Here is a 23000-nt window from a genome sequence, read left to right as displayed (position 1 = left end):
TTTGCTGAATTTTCTCTCTTTTTATAAATAAAAATACAAAAACATTGAATGATTCTCATAGTAGAAAGAAAATTTATCATGAAAACTGATTTCTTTTTCAAATGGAATAAGTGTTCTTCATATGCCATAAAACATCATGATTTTAATGTTAATTTAATATCTAATTATAGAATAACTAACATATTTAATATTTCAACTATAAATATATAATGGGATAAAAGAGTTAATTTCATTTCACAAATCTGTTTAACGCTCAGTTATATTAATGTTTACTTAGATTAATTTTTGTTTTACTGACCTACATCCGGTGGGCTGCCATTTGAAGAAGCCAAAGGAGCTTTATTTGAATTTTTTTCTTTTTTCAAAGTATGCATACCAAAATCTTCATCTGGTTTACCAGCTTTAAAAATAAAAATTAATTGTTAGATTTTTCTATTATAAATTGCATTTCAATTAAAAGTTAAAAACTTATAGTATGATCTTATCATAGGTTACTTTAAATAAAATCACAGTCATAAATTTTACAATATTAGTCATTTTAAAATTCCACTTCAAAGAGAAAATCATATTGTTTTCTTATTTTCAGTACTGATTACAATAAGTATAGCTGTTACATTGATCTAGATTAATTTAACTTTTATAGCTCAGATTTTGTTTTACAACAGAAAGTGCCCACTAATTTAATATCATTGTTATTAAATATGTCTGGAGGCCAATAGAAAGATTTGCTTATCTAACTTTTAAAATTAGATTTTTAACAAAATCTGAAATTAGATTTGGACTATATACATATTTTCACAGACTGATTGGCATGTCAGTCTATCTGGGGAGACCATGAAATCAGATATTTCCATATGATAAAAACTGGCATGCTAGTTTAAGTGAGGTTATAGATCCCTCTCTAGAGGATGCATTAAAAAACAAATGAGTTTTTATTCTAAAACTGTGAAACAGTCAGCATTACATCAAAACAAAACTAGTATTATATGTTTAATTTCTTCATTTTGTTTTCTTTCTAACACACAAAAAAAGCACTTTTGGAATTCCAAGTGTATTTTATGTGTATTTTATTGTTATTTGATTCAAAAATACAAAAATAAACATATTACATGTAATTAACTCAATGTAAATTATTTCAGCTTATACCAATTAACATCACCTTTGTGTGAAATTTGAGAGGAAGGTGTTATTTTTAAGATCAGGGTAGATGGTCAGTGTAGCCTACACTGGTTGCTACTAATGTCAATAAGTCATTAATTGTTTTATTGTCTTGTAAAGAAAACTCTCTTCCTGATTTTAAGTCAGTCAAATTACAATGTTATTATTTTATTACACTGGGAAGAATGTTTTCTTTAATGTTTAATTAACAACTAGTTTTGTTAAATCTGATTAATTTTATATTTTAGTCACAGTTTAACTGGCTCGCCGGTAGCCGGTAACCCTAAGGTTTCCAGCATGGTTTCCATTTATATGTAGCATGCTGATCATTCTGCAAAAATACAGTTTATAGGTAAGTAGAGGAAACAATGAATTACACAAAAGTATTACAACTTTTTAAAGATTTTTTAAATTCAAACAGCAAGAAAACTAAAAGTTTCATTGAAAAAAAAATCTAGTAATAAAAATGGATTCCAAATGACTGAATTTATTATGTCACATTAATTTCTGAATAATCAGCTTGAAATAGATATATGGAAAAAGTCGATTTTGTTCCTTTCAGGTTTTAATCACAATAGAATTGATCAATATGGATAATGCAAGGAAAACAAATCTTTCAAATTATCCTTCAGAAATAGTATTGATTATTAATCAATAGTTTTGACACTAAGTTAACCAAAATTTTTAAAAAACACTTTAATGAATACATGTATCATAACAAATTTGATTAAAGCTAATTCAATCATCATCAGACAAATATCAAACACAGGTTTAAATTTGCAAAAATATGATAGACAATGCTTTAAATATTTTTTAAATATCATTAAAAACTGAAACAATGAAAACTATAGCTTTAACCTTTTCTTGGAAGATACTCTACTATTTAAAAATATCCATGTGGTAAAAGTGTTGTATGTACAGTACAGTACAATATCAAAAGATTGTGACCGTCAGCCATATTGTATATATGTATTTATTGTATATAGTTGTAATTTTATCTTATTTTTGCCATTTCCTCCTTCCTTTGTCTATTCTTTCTTAAACTTTCCATGACCATTATCACCGTGGGGCTGGATCAGCAGTTCTGAGAATCGGTAGGGACAATAGCAGGTGTGTGGCCTGGGGAAAAAGTGGCTAAGAGAGGGGTCACCTTTCGACGAGATACGAAGAGAGACGGACGGCAAGAGCGAGGCTCGATCGTGATTTCCGAGAGAGGAGAGAAGTGCGATAGTTGAGTTGAGAGCCGAAATATAGAGACCGGCATATTGGAGAACCCCGATAATTGAGAGAAGAAAGGATAGTGAAGAAAGCCACTATCGTCGGATCCAGGGTCCACACAAAGTATCGATATGTATCCGCCGAAAAAGAGAAAATCCCGGGTGAATCATCCCTTTCATTTCTTCTATTTTTCTGCTGTCCTATCTTTCTTATTTTTCCTTAATATTAAGTTAGATTTAAGCTAGATTTAAGTTAGGTTAGTTACGCGTTTACGAGGGACTGATTGTTACGCGCTTAAAAATTAACACACCTCGAATTGTAATTCAGTTGGGATTCCTTAACAACAAGAATCTTATTTGTTCTAAGTGGAATAAAGGAACATTGTTTATTATTGTAATCGTTGCAGTGTCCTTTTCTGTACGTTTCATTTGCGGGTCGTACTGCCACACTCATATAGAACACCACAAGATGTCTTATGCCTAAAGTAACGAAAAAAATAATCTAACATATACATCAAACTTTTTGTAATTGTTTTTATATTTGCCTATTATTACTTTCATTGATTTTATTTTTTAAAGGCTTGTCTATATACAAACTTTAAATAATTATACACTTTTGGTTTTTGGCAATTCTTTAATCAAACACAGAATTTTGTTGCCATAAAAATAAAAAAAATATTTAACATAAATCTTTAGAAAAACACAAAAATTATTATTATAAAGATTTATGTTAAATATTTTTTTTTTACTTTTTATTTTATTTTTTCTTCTATATATTGCTTCCTTCCCAACAGAATTAAATATCCAGTGTTTTCTTAATGTTGAGAAGAACCTCAGGAGTACTCAAATTTGTTGTAACAATATATTTACTCCATTAATAACTTACTCCATTAAAGTATATAAACTCATTAAATACAAATTATTAAAGTATTAAATAAATTAGTTATATTTTATATTTAATTAATTATTAAAAAACATTTAAAGCCAACTTATACCATATCTGCCAGTGATCATGAAAATGGTATAAATCAAATATTTTTTGCTTGGAGATATTTTGAGTTTGCAAGAATTAAAAATATTTACATAATTGTAAAATTATACAAATACATAGACTGTTTTTTTTTTCCAATCTCCAATGGTCCATAAAAAAAAGACAAGTATAAGTAACAAAATGAATTTATTACCAAAAGTTACGTACAAACATGGTTACTTTTCAACATAATCACCATGAAGATTGAGGCATTTGTCATATCTGTGCATGAGTTTTTCCATCCCTTGTCATAGAATGGTGCTGCCAATGACTTGAGTTGGGCCTTACTGTTGTTTTGAAGATCGTCATTAGTTTCGAATCTCTGCCCTCCTAGTCACTTTCTGTTCAGGAAAGAGGTGGAAATCACTTAGTGCTAAATTAGAGCTATACGCTAGGCGTTTAAAGGTGGTGAAGACTTCTACCCAGCTTGAAACTTTTTAATGTGTGAAGACTTCCACCTCTTTCCTGAACTGAAAACGTGGCTAGGAGGGCAGAGGTTTGAGACTAATGATGATCTTCAAAACAACATTAGGGCCCATCTCAATTCACTGGCAGCAATTGAAGAGGGGACGGAAAAGTTTGTCCACAGATATGACAAATGCCTCAATCTTCATCATTTCATTATTTACATTTGCCTTTGTTTTATGGACCATCAAAGCTTGAAAAAACTGCCCTTGTACTTTGTGAAATAAATTCAATGTTTGCCTATTTTTACATAGACCACATAGACCACTTTCATAATCACTGGCACATATGTTTAATTTTAAATTCATAAGTATTATGAATTTAAAATTCATAATTCTTATTTCAAAAATGTGATTTGATAGATGACTGTAATAGATGGCAACTAAATGTTTCTTACTAATTTGCATTTAATACTTTAATTTGCATGAAAATAAATAAAATGTATTTAAAATGTATTGTTATAAACAGTATTTTTAGAATACAAAAAGGATATCTTTATTTTAAAAACTACTAATACAAAAATAATTCTAATAATGTTGTATTGTAACTGAAAGAAAGAACGAACTGAAATAATTTTTAATGTACTGATCAAAAAGGATTTATTATTTTGTTCTGAACAAAACATTTAAACCACAATTGTAATATAATTTTTTTTAACTATCACAGAAACCATTTATATTAATTTGCTTCTAAATATTTTATAAATTAAAAAAACTTCTCGCAGAATAGAATTTGAAATAATTTATTTAAAGAATTTTAAAATTTTTATTTTGTTATTATTTATAATTCATAATTTTCTGTCATAGTTTCCATTTTTGTAATTAATTTAAATTTTGTGCATAAATGAAAATACAGGGTTCATGCTGCCTGTCACAAAACTTGCTATTTGCAAAAATCTTATTTATCTTGCAACTGATTTATCATCTGGCAATTGGAGTGATGAATAGCCACAGAACAATCCAGAAGAAAAAAAAGTATCATAGAACATGAATTGGTCTTGGTGTAATACAATTTTACTGTTAATAAACAAAAATAAAGTAATTTTCTTTTGGCCATTAATATTCCTTAAACCCAAACTTATCATAACGACCACAAATGACTAAGGTGACTGTTTTTTCATTTCAGTTTTTATTGACTCTGTCTGTTGTCTGTCCAATATGCATTTCAAATGTATAAATTCATCCCTCTTCAGTTGGATACAATATTATATAGTATTAAGTTAACAGCTAAAAATTCCACAACTTTAGTTTGGATTCATAGTAGAACTTCTATTATGAATCCAAACTAAAGTTACAAAATTTTTTATCTATACTTTATCTGTTTTATTAAAAAAAAAGAATGTGGAATTTTTAGCTGTTAACTTAATACTATATAATATTGTATCCAACTGAAGAGAGATGTATTTATACATTTGAAATGCATATTGGACAGACAGACAGCATCAATAAAAACTGAAATGAAAAAACAGTCACCTTAAAGTCATTTGTGGTCGTTATGATAAGTTTGGGTTTAAGGCATATTAATAACAAATAGAAAATTAACAAAGTCATCCACACAAGTAACAAATTATAGTAAAAGTAAAGTAGTTGTTTGGGATACTCAGTCATTAAAAACTCTGCGGTTTTCATTTATATTGTTGGTCAGTCTTTCATTTATAGTTGGTTATAAAAAAATACACAGTAAGTGAAAAAATAACTTGGTGAATAATTTTCTATTTTGGCAAATAAAAAATATGTTTGGCAAATGGATTGGCAATTGCTATAAAATAGCCAGGGTGACCTTTGAAATATATGATAAAATGTTCCAAAAAAATATTATATATATAAAGTGATCAACTGATTTTTTTTCATAAATTTCATATTTTAATAGTGCTTTAATGATTAGATGAAGTCAAATTAATTATTCAACATTCACTTCTCACTATAATTTGTCATGATTGATTATTAAATAAAATCTCAAATTTAAAAAAAGATTAAAAAAATAACTTTTTACTGAAAAGTTTTTAACATAGAATATATTTAATAGACTTTGATTTGATATATGTTTAAAAGGTGGAATTAAATATGATCTACAATAAAATTTAAAAATTCAATTATTAAAAAAAATTTATACTTTACAGAACTAGTTTACTTTTTTAAATTTACATAAATAAATAAATATATATATATATATATATATAAATGATTTACTTACCATATGTAGCAATATCATGAGTGTACCTTACCCTACAAGCTGTGTATAGTGGACAACGAGACCAAAAACAACACACAATTATTGTAATTGTGACAGCAACACAGGACAGAGTAACTGATACAGCTATAATTGTTGCTATCCTAGAGATAAAAGTAATTAAATTACCTTTACTTTTCTTAAGTAATAGATTTTAGTTATTTTTTGAATGCAAAAACAAAAGAATAAAAACCTTAATTTAAAAAAATATTAAATGTTCCTTATAACTTAAACCATTTATTTATGTTAGGGCTTATCACACCAGTGAATATGAACACAAAATTTCTTAAATTTATCATATATTTGAATCTACAAAACAAAGATTTTATAATAATTAAAACTAATTTGTATACAATACACCCAAAATACATTTTAGACTCTAAAATAGTCCCTCTTTAGTTAGTGTAAGAATTAATGATAATTTGTGTGTAAAAATAGATGAATGTTGATATGATTATATTAAGAGTTGACGTGGATTATCTTTTTAACATTTGTTTTTCTGATGAGTGCACGTTTTTTTTAAACTCAATGGTTAATCATCACAATTGTTGATATTGGTCAGATAATAACCCAAGCATATTTCACAAAGTTCATAGCCAAACTCCACAAAAGCTAAATGTGTGGGCCGGAATCTTTGGAGATCGAGTACTTGGCTCCATTTTCCTAGATGGTAATCTAATGGGAGAAAATTATTTAGATTTACTTAAAAATGTTGTACATCCATTATTTGTTGATATTGTCAAACATGACGACCAATACTTAGAAGACCGCCTTACTTTCCAACAAGAAACAAGATGGAGCCCCCTGCATTATGCAAGACTAGTTACAGAGTTTTTGAACACGGCTTTTCTTGGGCATTAGATCGGACGTAGAGGTCCTTTAGAATGGCCGACTAGATCCCCAGATCTTAGTCCTCTTGATTTTTTTCTTTGGGGACATTTAAAAAGTAAGATCTATGCAACCAAACCAGGACCTCTTGAAGAATTACGACAAAGAATTGTAGACGAGTGTTGTCAAATAACACCCAAAACTTTCCGAAGTGTAAGAAACCGTTTTAAGCAAAATTTGTATTATTGTATAGAAGCTAGTGGTGCTCAATTCAAACATTTATTGAATAGATAACTTTTTTTATGTTTGTTAATAGTTTGTGTTACTTTTTTCTGAAATAAATGTTTGTTTAGTTAATAAAAAATAAATGAATTTAAAAAATTTTTCAGTCTGTTGTATTCAGAATCACAAAAACTTTATTGCAAAAGATGTCTCCCTCGAGAATAAAATCGACCTGTCCGAGCAATTTGCTTAAATACAAATCCAACTATCCAAAAACTCTACAGTTTCATTTTTGTTGGCCCACCCTGTATATAAATGTTTAAATATGTTAGTATTATATTTCTAGCAAAGCATACAAATGACTAAGTTAAATTGAATATCACCTGTATATCTTGAATTTCTGTCTAACATAATTTTATGATAAATATTAATATTTTAAATTTATCATTTTTTTTAATTCTGGCACTATCACACAGACGAGTAAAAAAAATTGTAAATCTCTATAAAGGATTGGTTTTTTTTTTTAAATAAAGAAGTATCGCGAATCCATTCGACCAATTATTGGAAGTTAAATAGCTAATATTGAAAGATTAATTGCAGGCCGCATAAATTCATTGCATGGGCCATATGTTGGCCATGCCTGATCTAGACCAGTGTTTCTCAAACTTTTTGGTCCACGACCTCCCTTTTGCACTTAAAAATTTCAAAGGACCCCCCCAAAAAATGACTATGTGTAGGAAAACATCCCGGAGGGAGGGGGTAAGTACCCTCTCATGGTCGCTCCAGTGCTGCCAGCTAAAAATGCATACCAACTAAAATAATATTGGAGTAGCTCAAGACATAGCCAAATATTGCAGTGCCACAGCACTAGCGGAAATTTAAATTTGCCGACTGAAAACTTTCGGTTGATCGGTTTTTGGATAAATCGACGTTCTACTGTATTTCTAACTCGACTTGCCTACAGACGCAATGCTGCTAGCGAACACTGTTGACAACATTGTCCAAATGACAATGTTGTTCTATCATAGTTTAGGCTGAGAGTGAAACTTGGGGGATTTCCCAATAGCGCACAAATTTATGAATATTAGGCTCGTATTAAAATATTTATATTGTTTTTATTATTTATATGTGCAATTTATTTAAGTAAAAATTATTTTACATATTTTTTATTTCTATTATTTCTAAACATGAATTCATAGTAAATTTATAAAATATTTGAAAAAAAATTGATCTGGCATCAATTTTTCAGAGACCCCCAAATATTTTTTGAGACCCCACTTTGAGAATCACTGATCTAGACAATCAAATGGAGTACATCTGACGCTTGTTCTTTAGTTTATACAAAAAAGACACTATTATCTATAAATATAGTCAGTATTAAAGTCAGATATACTAAATTTAACACCTTGTTGATTTTTGAAAACTTTAAGCATGATGACATCAACAGTTAGATTAAACAGTAATGGTGATATGCAACTTCATGGTTCATCTGGTGTTCAGCAAAGCTGAACCATGAAGTCCTTTGTCATCTGCTTTTGGAGTCTGCTACAGCTGTTAGCATATGTAGCCTTTAAAAGTTGAAGATTTCTGATGGCTGTCTTCATCAAGTGTTTTAAAGAAGGTTGGTCTTGAAATACTATCAAAGGTTGCTTTGAAGTCAATGAACATGATGACAGTTCATTCTCTACATTGAATTAGCCTCTCAAACAACTGCTTGATATAAATGGTCACAACTGACCAGGATGAAAACCTGCTTGTTCCTCTCTGATAATTTTTTTAATAATGTTGAACACGTTTTTTGGATGATTCAGTACAGACTTTTTCCACTGTTGATAAGAGACTAATTCTCCCAATAGTTGTTACAATCTTGCCAGTTACTCTTTTTTGTGGACTGGTTGTAGTTTTTTGAATTTTTCAGGCTGATGGAATATTACCTGTCCAAACTATCTGTAGTCGGAAGTAAATCTTATTAATAACCAGACTTCCACCAGGTAGCTTTTAGTGCTTCAACAATTATATTATCTGAACCAGAAGCTTTTCCAGACTTGCATATCTAGGATTTCTGAATTTTTTTCAACTGCTTTCTACAGTTTGAGTTAAACAATAGCACACACCAGTTGATGATCACAGTCAACATTATGCATAGCCTGAAGATGAACATGAAGCTTTAAGAGATGAGTGGAACTTGGATGTTTATTGGTATGTAATCCAGTACTGATGTGTCCTTTACCACTGGTCTGCCAAGTAAGCTTGTGTTTCAGAATTTGTTAGAAAAGATTATTTCCCACAATAAATTCATTTAGGGTGCAAAAGATAGTGGTCCAGTTCCTTTATTGTTTATTTAGCCATGACCAAAGTTTCATAGAGCCTCTTCCCATCCATGTCATTCAGTTCTAACATGAGCATTAATAGTCCCAGATACATACTTTAGGGATCAGTTCAAGTGTTTCTAGTAATTGCATGCAAAAATTGTCTTTATCTTTAGATAATTTGTATTTACTTCAGTTGGAGAATATACAGAGATAATACAGGTTTGCATAGTTCTATTTATTGTTAAGACTGCAATGCAGTTTGAAATTGATAATCAAATTCAAAGTTATACTGTGGAAAGATATCATAGTGTGGGCTCTTTTCTTGCCCACTGCAAAGCCAACCCCTGCTTGATTTTTAGCACTATCAGAATAATACAAATTGTTTTATCTCTACTGATGTCAGGCACCTCTATAATCATGGATCCAGAGTTAGTAAGCCATAATTCTGTCAATGCTGCATTTGAAATGCCACATCGGTGTAACTCATTTGCAATTATTTCTTTTTGTCCAGTAGACCAGCATTTCTCAACCTTTTTTGGCCCACGGACCAGTAAAATTTATGAAAAAAATTTCATGGACCGGTGGTGTTTAAACAAAAAACTTTTACTAGATATTAAAGAATTACTACAGAAGTAAATTGTAAAATTATTATCATCATTTACTTACAATAATATTTAAATGTAAATATAAGTAATTATTATAATTATTTTATATAAATAAATCTTTGACAAAAATCACAGAAAACCATGATAATATCACAAAAACATTGCATAATCTCTAGCTTCTCACTTAATAAATACACTAAGGACACTTTATAGTTACTACTACAGTCAGGATTACATTTTCTCAAATCAAAATAATATAATATTCACACGGGAGCAATGATCCATCGTGTAGCATCAGATACATATATATTTTTTTTATAGGAACTACTATACTTACTGAATTTTTGTCAAATATACTTCAGAGTATTCACAAATCGTATAGGATAAAAGTAAAAGAATTCAAATTTCAGAATTAATATTTGCCTATAATATAAACAAAAATATGAGCTGGGGTCACAAAGTGACCCTCCCTCATCTGCCTGCGACTGTTAGTTGCTTTCAGAGGGAAAGTTTTGAATTGAAATAATGTGACTTCCAGTTTGCATCAGACATTTATACATAGTTAATCAGGACCTCCTGCCTCTAAGGTTTCCATATCTAGTCTTGGATTTCATCTATCTAACTCCATTCTTGAGATTAAAGACAGAAAGACAGATGGACAACAGTGGAAATTTATAACTACAATTTTTTCAAATTGCAGCCCCAAATTCAAATTTCCTTTATTTTAAACTTATTCTAATATTTTACTCTGTCATTTTATAAATGTATAGCACATTAAAAATTTTTTTTTATATTGTTCTAAAATTATTTAAAATTTTCTATTTGAATGACTTATTAAATACTAGTGTGATGGCTCATCTTAATTTTAATATCAGAAGTGTTTTATAATTGATAACAATTGCTCAATGATTTATGAAAGTAGTTATAGCTTCATATACATCAGAAAGCCCCACAAAAAATAAAGTTTAATAATATAAAAAAACATTTTCAACAATTTTAAAATTAAACTATATTTTTTTTGCTAGATTTTGAGGTGTATAGGAAGCTATAACATCTTATCCAGTTATTAAGGAATATTGCTTTATGAAAGTTACTAGTTTTTAATTCCACATATATTCTTTTATTTAATTAATTTATAAAAAATAATGACAAGTAATTTTTACTATGTACATGTAAATTATAGATCATAAAATTATGTAAAATTATATATAGACAGTATATATAATAAATGCAAATAAGAATTTGAGAATTAGATATAACTAGAACTAGGAAGATCTACTTACGTATTATCAATTTCATAAAACCAACGAGATGCTGGACAACACATTTGGGTACCATGACTACAGCATTCTGTAAAATGAGCTGGATCAGATTCACCAGGACAATAATAAATGGGAGGTGGAGGTAAATTATTAAGTTCTGACTGGTCTTCAATTCTAACACTAGCATCATTTTGCAAATATGGAGGGTATCCACGGCAAGTTGTTGTTTTAGCTTCTAGAAACAGAAATTTACAAGAAAATAACTCTTAATATAAAAAGTAAATTTTGAATTAATTTATTATTATTAAAGATTTCATATATTTCATGAAAAGAACACTCTTGAAAAAATAAAATCATTAAAAAAAATCAAATTTCAAAATTTAATCATAAATTGTTTATCGAGCAGTTCCCAAACATTTTTGTTTCTCAGCGCCCTGCTAAATCCATGTTTAACCAAGGCACCCTATGTCAAATTCTAACAAGTACACTTTGCAAAATAGCCAATAATTTTTTTTAATTCAAGGGTTAGGACATTAGTAAAAATAAATAAAATACACATTTAAGATAAAACAGAAATATATAATTAAACAAATTCAACTAATTATAATTAGTGGGATGGATGAGCCTGTTGATCACTGCACATTTTCTCAAATCTTGGAATCAAACTGGATACAGCAATCCTCATTCTCTTCTACACATTATTTTTCATGCAATACCTAGCTTTTATCACAGTGACAGCTTAAAACCCAGCTTTGCACAAATAAGAAGTCACAAATAGAATTAAAATTCTCTGAGCTTTACCACTCAGAAAGGATATTCATCTTTTGACATCCAAAATTCAGTTAATTCAATATGCTAAATTTAGTTTCCAACATATTGTTGCAAGACAACTCAATAAGATTCTCTTCTTCTGCAGCAGTAAATTCAGTTGAAGCACCGGCATTAAATGGATCTTGAATCCATGAAAATTTATCGATATTATCATCTTGAAAATATTTCTCAAACCTGGTGATAAGCTGTGATAAGTGTAACTTCAAAACGAACCTGTTACCGGTGTAAATCTTGTGAAAATCGTCTTACGAGCTTCTCACTAACGTTTTCGAACTTAAAACAGTTCTTCTTCAGGTGAAGATGGAAGAATTTGAAAGATAGAATAGAATGTTTCAAATCGAACCGCTTCATCTAATTCCGTCATGGCTGACACTGCGCTGTAGTGTCAGCCATGACGGAATTAGATGAAGCGGTTCGATTTGAAACATTCTATTCTATCTTTCAAATTCTTCCATCTTCACCTGAAGAAGAACTGTTTTAAGTTCGAAAACGTTAGTGAGAAGCTCGTAAGACGATTTTCACAAGATTTACACCGGTAACAGGTTCGTTTTGAAGTTATAGTTATAATACCCGGTGTCAGTAAAGAGCAGAACAGTACTGTGATAAGTGTTCTTCAAAAATGGATAACATATCTCAAAAGAAATAAACTGCACTGGAGGTCAAAACTATTTACTAAAAAATCTTTTATTTTAACCAGCAAGAGTTTCATGTAAATTTGGACAAGTGTTTTCAACCTAATAAGTCTGCTTCAGATCTCAAATTTTTCATTCTATTTTCAAATTTGCTATAAATGCTATAAATATTAAATCTTAGAATGCAGACTTATAATTAGGTCAAAACATTTGTCCAAATTTACATGAAATGCCTGCTGGTTAAAATAGCAGATTTTTTAATGAGTAGATTAAAGTATCCAGCTTTTGAAAGATATTACAGGGTCAAAAACTGTTACAAGGAGAAACATTCTTTGCTTTGTTCATTTTTCTTTTCCATAGTTTTAGTTTTTTCATAAAAGCTGAAATTTTCTCAACTGACTTTAAAAAGTGAACTTTAATTCTCTGCAGGGAGAGATTCAGAGCATTCGGCTTTTCAAAAATATCACATAAATATGCTAGTTTTACCAAAAAATCTTCATTCACAAAATTTTTGGCATACTTATTCTTCTTCTTTAAGAAAAATATAAATTTCCTGTCAGAGTTCAAACATACAAGACAAAACATTACCATGAGAGAGCCATTGCAAAGTGCTATAATACAACAAAGATATGTGCTTGGATCCCATAGCCTCACATAGTTTTTGAAAAACCTTGCCTTCAATGGATGAGTTTTTATAAAGTTTACTACATTCACTACATATTTTAAGACCTGGTTCAATGTAGGAGTCAGATATTTTGATGTGAATGTTTCCTGTAATAATACAATAGGTCCAAAGTGCATCAGGGGCTTTGTTTTGAATAAGTGCCTACAATCCTCCATAATAGCCAAACATAGAACGTGCAGCATCAGTACAGACACCAACACACTTGGTCCACTCCAAATTATTTTTGGATTTAAAAATATCAAAGATCTCGAACAAGTCTTGAGCCTTAGCACCAGCAGTGGTACTTTTACAAAAGAGAAGGTCTTCTACAATGTTATTACCATCTATAAACCATACATAAACCAAAATTTTAAAATAAAAGTGAAAATCTTTATCATCATCTGTGGTCTCATCCAGCTGCAACCAAACTTCCTTCCTTTTTATTTTTTCAATTAATTGATCATTGAGGTCATCTGCTGTGTGCTATATTCTGCAACTTATGATGATATTGGACAAAGGCACTTTTGAAAGCTGCTCCCCAAAAGACTCACTGATCATAATGTTTATGATAGCAGCTGGTAGAATAAGTTCCTCTGTGATGGTATGAGGCTTCTTACATTTTGCAATTCTATGCACCATCTTGTAAGGTGCTAGGAAAGCACTGCTTAGTATTGATGCCTACTTATAAAACTATCTTTTTCTTGATTTAACTCTTACCTTTCTGGTAAAGTAGTCATGACATTTAATAACCATGCTAGGATGATTGTTTCTAAAGAACATTTCAACTTACTTGGTAGCATGCATTCCGGTGCCAAAACTTTCATACACAGTACACTCAAACCTCTTTTTGTGCGGTCTTTTGTGCGATTTTTTATTTGTGTGATTTGTTTTGTGTGATTTTTTGTGTGCAGTATATGAATTTCAATCAAATTGGTATACTGCACAAAAATAATTGCACAAAACACATTGTATGTATAAAAAATCACACAAAAAAAGACCGCACAAAAACAGGTTTGAGTGTACATGCTGTGGCCTCCCTTCACTAATGACAATATTTTAGATATTTATTGTATTTACTGCCATGTGCCTACTCTTTAAATGGGCTTATGAGGGGGTCTAAGTACCTGAAATGCATTCCCATATTAATAAAAGTTATATTTGAATAATTGACTCCAGTTCCATCTCATACTAATATGATAAGTCCTTTTTATTTAGCCATGTTTTGATAAGCTATTTGTTTTAATGTGTATTTGGGCTAAAAGCATATTTAATTTAGTCAATTTAATGCTACAGTTAGGAAATGCAAGAGCTGATGTACTGGAAAATATATAATTGTTTTGTTTTTGAGTTTTCAATTAGTTTCCATTGCTTACATGCTCAGCTAGACAGTACAATAGCAAATCATCAAACAGGCATAAGGAACCTCATAAGAGACTGATTATCTCCACAACCGTTTTATGTTAACAAATTACTGATTTCTACAAGTTTATCCATATGAGCATAATTTTTGTCCAGTAATTGGCCATTTATATTGCAGCCATGCATGAAGACCTGCATTTCTGTTCTCTATTGGCAGTATTGTCTTCTTATTGATCACATACAGTACAAGAAGTATTACCACAACACCATACCATGACAACAGATGACTGAGTCTAATGACTTAACATGACTGCACTAGTTAAGTCATTGGATCAGATGACTGAACTAATGACTCAACTCATGTAATCATTAAAAACACTGTCTTTTGGCATTATAATATCAACCCAATCTACAATGATCATGTACTCATTATGTAACCAATTATACAAGAAAGATGGACAAAAATCACAAGCAATGTCAGACTGTGTACCTCAGCATTAGGCAACACATCACTCAGCAAAGCAATTGCACATATGTGTCACACAAGCATGATTGGTGCCACATGCAATAAAACACATATTGGTGTGCTTGTGACAATACATAAACCAGTGGAACTAAAGGGTGAAGCCCAGTATTGAATTTTTATGGCTTTGGGCTTCTTGGACAATAAGATTATAAACCATAGGAGGGAGGTAAGGAGCATCTATAATGCATTAACTGAAGCAGATGGAAGATGCATTACTGAAATTTTATTTATTTTTGTGCAGATTCATTAACATCAATAATCACAAGGTTCACACTCAAAACATTGAGAACAGAATCACGAGTTGAGAGAGTGAAACAATCCATCAATGCATTTCCACACATATAATTACAGGTGTAATCCTGCAGGCTTCTATCTACAGGACAGTTCCTATCTGAAGTGTAACACCATCAGCACAATTCCAGTGTTTTCTCAATGATATTGTAGCCATCTATTTGGGCCCTGATTGTGAGGGCTTCCAATTCCTTAATAATAGGAGAGATGAAGCTATTAAGCCTCACTTCCTCTACTAAACATCTAAAAGCAGTTAGATGTTGCAAGTAACTAGTATAAGAGAATGTCGTAGAAGACATTGATAAAGACATTGTCAAAAGCAAATGTACAATATTTCTTTGGCCTTTTACATTGGCAGTGAGGGCATGGTAAAGATAGCTTACAAGAACAAGATTGGACAATGCTATTTTAAAGGCAAAAATAGCCAAATGCAATATCAGTGAAACATGTCTTAAATAGTAGATCACTCTAATAATTGGGCATTTTTTTTTATTCTTTTCTGATGAATATTGTTGGTAATGACTGATTAGGCTGTTTGTTAAGCATGTGATAGACTTAATGGAGCATATAGCATGATGCAAGTTGTGCTTCTTAGATACTCAATGCAATAATGTTTATGTCTTGTAAGTTTTTAGTCACCTTTACCAAAGTAAAAAACAGTTGATTTTTTGGAAAATGAAAAGACAACAAACATCTTCAATTTCCTTGAGCAATCAATGTCAGGCTAAAAGGATGATTTGGAAAATGAACAAGAAATGGAGTGCTTCTAAACATAACAGTAACTATAATCTAAACTATGATTATACTAAGCAAAGATTTATAAGTGTATTTTAACACATATTCTGGGACATGGTAATTCTGATAACATTAGGTGACTGATAACAATATCCATGATTATAGTAAGTGAAGTATATGTTTAATAAGCAAATTTTTATTATAATTAATTATTCTTAATTAGAGCTTTACTTACATCAAATTAATTTTTATATACTCATTACATAGAAATAAAACAAAATTTTGAATTTTAATAATGATTTAAACAAAGCACAATTCAAAATATGAGAAAAGCATTTAATCTTATGTAAACTAAACAGCTAAACTGAAAAATAATAATAGTACAAAAAAGATTGTTTGATATGTTAAAATGTGTGAAAAATTTTCAATAAAATTTGATTTGATTTGATGTAAATTATAATTTGATGTAATAAAAAAATAACAATTTGAAGTAAATTTTTAATGTAAGATTGGTGAAAAATATTCTAGTTCCATTGATTTTTATTTTAAAAAAATTTCTTCAATTATGTATATAAATCTTTTCTACTTTAACTAATTTTCAATTCAAATTGCTATACTATACAGTACATATAGTTTAAAATATGTACTAAAACTGATAAATATTTGGTGAAAATTGTTTACATTTAAAACAAATTTTTAAGACGTATTTATTATCTTTTTGTAAATTATCCAAATTATTATTAAAGTAATTTACGAATCATCAAAAATTATCAACTTGTAGCTATTAAAAATGTGATTAAAGTTAGAAAGCTTAAATTTCTTACATTAATTTTTAATAAAAAATGGATTTAGATTGCTGATAATCTATTATAATGCATATTACATAATAGATTTGAGTTAAAAATATTAATTAAATTTAGTTCACATAACTTTTCTACAGAACAATATTAATAGCAAAATTAAATAAAATTATTTTTTCTACAAAGTTATTAAGATTATTTTTTACTGAAATTTATATACTATTTAAACATTAGATTTTTTTAGCTTTTTTAAATCCATGTTCTTTTCATATTATTCAACTACTTTATTAAATTTAAAATTTAAAAATGATTTTGTTGACAAGAAAACAAGTAAAAATTCACATATTCCAAGATTACATATGACCTATTTTTAAAGAAAAAAAAAATCAATGAACATCTGTTGAGAAAGTGCAGTAGTAGAGAAAATCAATATAAGGCAAAATGAGTCATTTGGTACAGAAAAATTATGCAGATACAAAAATAAGTATCAAGTAGTAATTATAAAAATAATTAAAAAAACAATTAATGGTATATTTTATTATATTTATAAATAGCTTTAAAAAATGCATTCCCAAACAATATAGATTTTGTGGTAGAGAAAAAACAGAGAACATTTACTTTAATTAAAACAGAAAATGTATCTCATTTATACACACACAAAAAACAAGCATAAAGATGAATGGGGTTACACAGTCAGAATATTAATTAAAACATGACAGTATTTAATCTTTGAATAAAAATACAACTGTTATTGAAGATTGAAAGATGACAACCAAGATGATTAATCAAGTATTGTAATTATATATTTCTAAAAACTATGTTGTCTTTTTTATTAATAATGAATATTGTATGATTATGGTAGTAAACAAGAAAACAATGATTAATCAATATTAAAACATCAGTTCTTTAAAACAATAGTTAATATTTTAAACTGATTTTGGCTATTATTAAATTGAAATCAAATTTTGGGACAATTATTTACTAAATGCATAAAATATTTTAGTCTCTTCATTTTCACAATATATTAGATATTGCAGGAACTTCTATCAAATATAATACTATATAAAATAATTCTCTTACATACATTGGATTTGTAGTTGCTTCTTGATGGTATACTACATATAATGTTTGACAGAAAACTGCATAGTTTAAAAAGAATCTCATCTTATCCTTACCAAGTTTATGTACTGTATCTACTTAATATCATAATATTTTGATTATTATATATATATATAATCAGTATCTCACAACAAATGTAAATCATAATGCAAAATACAGATGATCAGATATATATATCTCAAGTAAAAACATATACTGCTTTTAAAAAATTTAAGAATTTTGTCTTAAGTTATCACATAAATGTTAAGACATATTTTTAACATCAAATCATAATGAACCATTCAAATAATTCATAATTGCAATTATGATATAAGTAATTGAAATTATTTGGCTGTTTCAATATGATAACCATCTAATAAGTTGCTCATGTCTGATGATTGATGAATTTAATCTAATTATAATAAAATAGGAGCAGTATGATTTGTCAAAAATCCAAACACTTGATAGTAGGCCTATATGTAATATATGGTATATGAATAATAGTATATGGAAGCAATCTAGTCCTTGAATTATTTGGTAGAAATAATAAATTTAAATGAAATCTAATAGAAAGGATGGCTTCAAATTTTCTAAAATAAATTTCTGAAGACACTAGAGTAGACTACTGATATTCAAAATAAAACAGTAACTATAATCACATAGCCAACCATTATGATTCATTTTTTCTTTTCAAATCTTGAATACATTCAAATAGAATCATTTAATTCTATTAATTCAATTATTAATTCAAAATTCTTATACAACCAAAATTCCAGCTTGTGAAACACAACAATGGAGGAAAACAAACATTTTCAATTGCTTTTACCAATCATCCTCAAGTTAAAGAACTTATTCAAAAATCTATATCAGAATAGAACATATGATAGAATGTAATAATTTAAAATATAAAATAAACATCTGATTGGCCATCAGATGATGTGTTTGTATCGAGATATAATTATTTAGATGTAAAAGTAACATTAAATATCCAATAATGCCCTCCAAGCTGAAGACAACATATTGTTGTCCTTGTAGTTGATAGCCCTTGATAGCCATGTTGTTTCTATTGGCCTTTTAAATTTCCAGCATTGCCAGGTACTTAAGTAGAGGAGACTCCAGTGTGTGGTGAATGAGATATGCATTATCAATGTTCACCTGCATATCCTCATCCAAGATATATGTGGCTAAAGCCATAGTAATTTTTGCATCTCATTAATCAAAATAAGATGTTCTTGCAGATGCTGTTTTAATAGACACATTGTAGGTATTGGCTATCTCTGCTGTCTGAACAAATGGATGCAGCTCAGTCATGAACTGACGTAATTTTTAACTGAACATGGACACCTGACATTGCCTGATTATGCCAGGCAATGTCAAGCTAAATAATAAAGATTAATTGATCTACAATGTATATCTTAAGAGATTCCATCTAGATCTAATGATCACTGTAATCTCTGTGGTATTCAAAATGATGTCTTACACTATCTTTTCAACTGCCTTATGCTTGAAGATATTGGGCACTGCTGGAGGCAGCAAGTAAATCTAAACAATATGGACTGGCCTGTAAACCCAGACTTCCTTGTTCATAATAAGGTCAATTTTGGTCTCTTCAAAGAACTTATTAAACTTTATCTAACTTCTAGTCAGATAAAGTTTGATAAGTTCTTTGAAGAGTTCTTATCAAACTTTATCTGACTAGAAGTCAGATAAAGTTTGATAAGTTACACTTAATCTACAAGTGGCATCTTGATGTGCATCACTGCTTATCTGTGACTCAAGACCTTCTGTGCAGGCTAAAGACTGCCCTAATGTATTCAATGAACTTATTATGTGTTCCTTCACCTGTAATGGTATATGTCAACCTGAGGTGTATCACCATCTATTATGCAGCATTTTTACTATAATGTACATTTTTGTTTTTACTCTAGAATGAACTGTGGTAACACTTAACTGTATAATGTAATGCAGCTATGTCTATGTATATATGTGCATTTATTTACTTTATTTTTTTATTTTTTCTTATTTTTCTTCTTTTTTTGTTTGTTTATTTATTTATTTTCTGTTTTTTCTACTACTTTCCCAACATTTGTCTTTGGATTATTTTGCAATTGTCATCAGAATGTAACATCAATGTAATCTCTTCTGTAATTTCTTGCCTGATTATGCCAGGCAATGTCAGGCTAAGTAATAAAGATTATTTGATGATGATGATTATTTGATAATGTCTCTGCTATCCTGAAGTGGTATGAAGTATATTCCAAAAAGGAACATCTTATTGTGAGAGTCCTTGGTATTTCTAAGAAGCGTATAGATGTTGGGGTTCCTTCTGTAGGCCAAGGAAAGGTTGTTTCAATCTCCTGCCACATCTTGGTATATAGTCGATATGTGGCCGGTATATAGCCAATATAATTTATTTTCTGCCTTTCCCATGTTTTGGTCTTGCTCCCCACATTTGTTCACTAAACTTTTTATTAATCTAGGTGGGTATCTGCACTGGATAGCCAGCTGTTTTATGTACCATAATTCATGAGTTCTCTCCTTGAAAGTAGAAATGTGTGCGAATGTCCTTTTTACTAAAACTCTTAAAGCTACTACTTTATATTAGAAAAGATCAAATTAGGAAGGGATCAAATTTTTTCTTAGAGATGCTGCTGCTGTAATGTTATCACCTGAAATTAATCTTTCAATTAACCTCATTCTTTCTTGAGTAATTTATCTCAGAAGTTTGTAATTTTTATATATGACTTTAGTGGACTAAGGTTTTTATCACCACTTTAATAAAAATATTGCCAAGTGGCAATTTTGGCACTAAGCAGCACTACCTCTGGTTTAACATGTTTATCTCTAAGTGTAGAAAAAACAAAGTAAAACTATAATTTATTGACAGTTAGTAAAATAAAGTTAAGGAGAAACTTCTGAAAAAAAGCACATTCAAATAATATATCCAGAATATTTGACTTTTAGTTAAAACAACTTTCAAATTACTGTCCTATAATATTATCTTCTGGATTTCTGAAAGAATTTAGAGAGAAAAATATGTATATTTATTACATTTAAAAGAAACCAAATAATATTTCAGAAAAATTGTTCTGAATTATTGGTTCAGAACAGAAAACAGTAAAGAAACTGAGTGCAGTTAAAATAAAGTAATATTTAGAAGAGTTAAAAACTCTAAAAACCTATAATCCAGCAATTTTTTAAAAATATTTTCTCGTCTTATGTCACCTCCCCTCTGCACCGTGTACGGCAATCCCCCACTGTTTCCAGCAACCGGGGATTAGTTTGCCCGACAATGCCCATTCAATTTGGACAAAAACTTGTTTGCACATATTAAAAAAAAAAATTGCAGAATTATAAGTTTTTGGAGTTTTTTAATTCAAGTATAACCAGTTTTGACTGGTAGTATTATACCTATGAGAGTTTACTTGAACAATAACTTTAAAACAACAAAATCATAAAACAATCCTAATAGTTTCCATGATTGTCATACATTCCAAATTTTTGTTTCTCCCATTTATATGAATTGTAAATAAGCATTATTAATTAGCAAAAATAACAAAAACTGCTTTTATATTATAATTTCCTTATTCATCTTTATTCTTGTAAGCAAACTGTCTTCAGAGTAATGCATTATTGCAATTATAATGGTTATGAATTTCTTTATGTTTAAATTGAATATTTAAGTTTAAAGGATGATGATATTGCTTTAGTTACATTCTATTTTGCTAAGATTTAGTTTATTTCTTTAGAGAAATCTAAAGATGGGAAAATGAATTTAGCTGAAAAATATCAGGAGTATAAGTAAAATGTTATAATTACTATAGTTAAAAAAATAAATAAATAAATAGTTACAATATACTGTAATTAATTAACTTAATTATTTGATAAAAGTTTTATAATTACATACACTCAACAGAATAATTATTTAACATTGATTTAGCATAAATATTACATATAAATTTTTATGAATCATCAATGTTAAGCAACATCTAAATGAAAAATTTAAATTATTAATAATTTTCATTAATTTAAAAATATACAAATGAATTTGATACAATCCAAACAGAATTTTTACTCATTTATTTATAATTCTAATGAATAAAAATTTCCATCTTCACACTGGAATTAATGAGCTTTATAATGTAAGTGTATCATACACTATACATTTAATGAAATTTCACTTATGATATAAGAAAATAATGAAATTTTATATATTCTACATTCTATTATAATGTGGCATTTACCTGTAATAATAATTACACATAAGAATACAAATAAATAGGTTGGAAGCAATAAATAACTCCAACTTGGGGAATCCGCCATCACCTCCTAATTTAGTTCGTCTTGTTACCGCCAGAGGCACTGTTGTAGCGAATGAAGTAATGCAGTGCAGTCACCCCGTCTAAAAATTTTAGCTGCATGAACGATCTTCATATTTTCTATTGTGTTTTCTGTAAAATTCTATTCTTCCGGAAGAAATGATTAAATGTATTAAATTCGCTTTATTTCAATTTATATTACTTACGAAATTGGTTTAATAATAATAAGAAATTCTTACGAAAATTGATAGTTTTTACGTAAACATTATAATTAATACGATTTTTATAAATATCTTTAATAATAATAATAATAATAATAATAATAATAGATTTACAATTGTAAATAATATAGAATATTATTATTATTATTATTATTATGTAATATTTGCTACAGATCAAGTTTAAAATTATGTTTTG

The 23000-nt window shown here is 28.9% G+C and overlaps 1 protein-coding gene across 1 annotated transcript in view; it reads right to left on the bottom strand.

Moving 5' to 3' along the window:
* Positions 1-22734, bottom strand: part of LOC136975894 (uncharacterized) — a 35922-nt gene extending 13188 nt beyond the window's left edge. The window contains exons 1-4 of the mRNA XM_067271052.1: positions 22509-22734; positions 11350-11563; positions 6064-6203; positions 299-400 (exon numbers count right to left, since the gene is read on the bottom strand). Of these exons, the coding sequence (XP_067127153.1) occupies positions 299-400; positions 6064-6203; positions 11350-11563; positions 22509-22587 (535 nt within the window). The 5' untranslated portion in view covers positions 22588-22734. The remainder of the gene's footprint in view (positions 1-298; positions 401-6063; positions 6204-11349; positions 11564-22508) is intronic.
* Positions 22735-23000: the final 266 nt, after the last annotated feature.

The sequence above is a fragment of the Centruroides vittatus genome, unplaced genomic scaffold (genome assembly GCF_030686945.1).
Source record: "Centruroides vittatus isolate TY-2023 unplaced genomic scaffold, ASM3068694v2 contig_391, whole genome shotgun sequence".
NCBI lineage: Eukaryota > Metazoa > Arthropoda > Arachnida > Scorpiones > Buthidae > Centruroides > Centruroides vittatus.
Note: the sequence above shows the minus strand (reverse complement) of the source record. Positions and strands in the feature narration are given on the sequence as shown.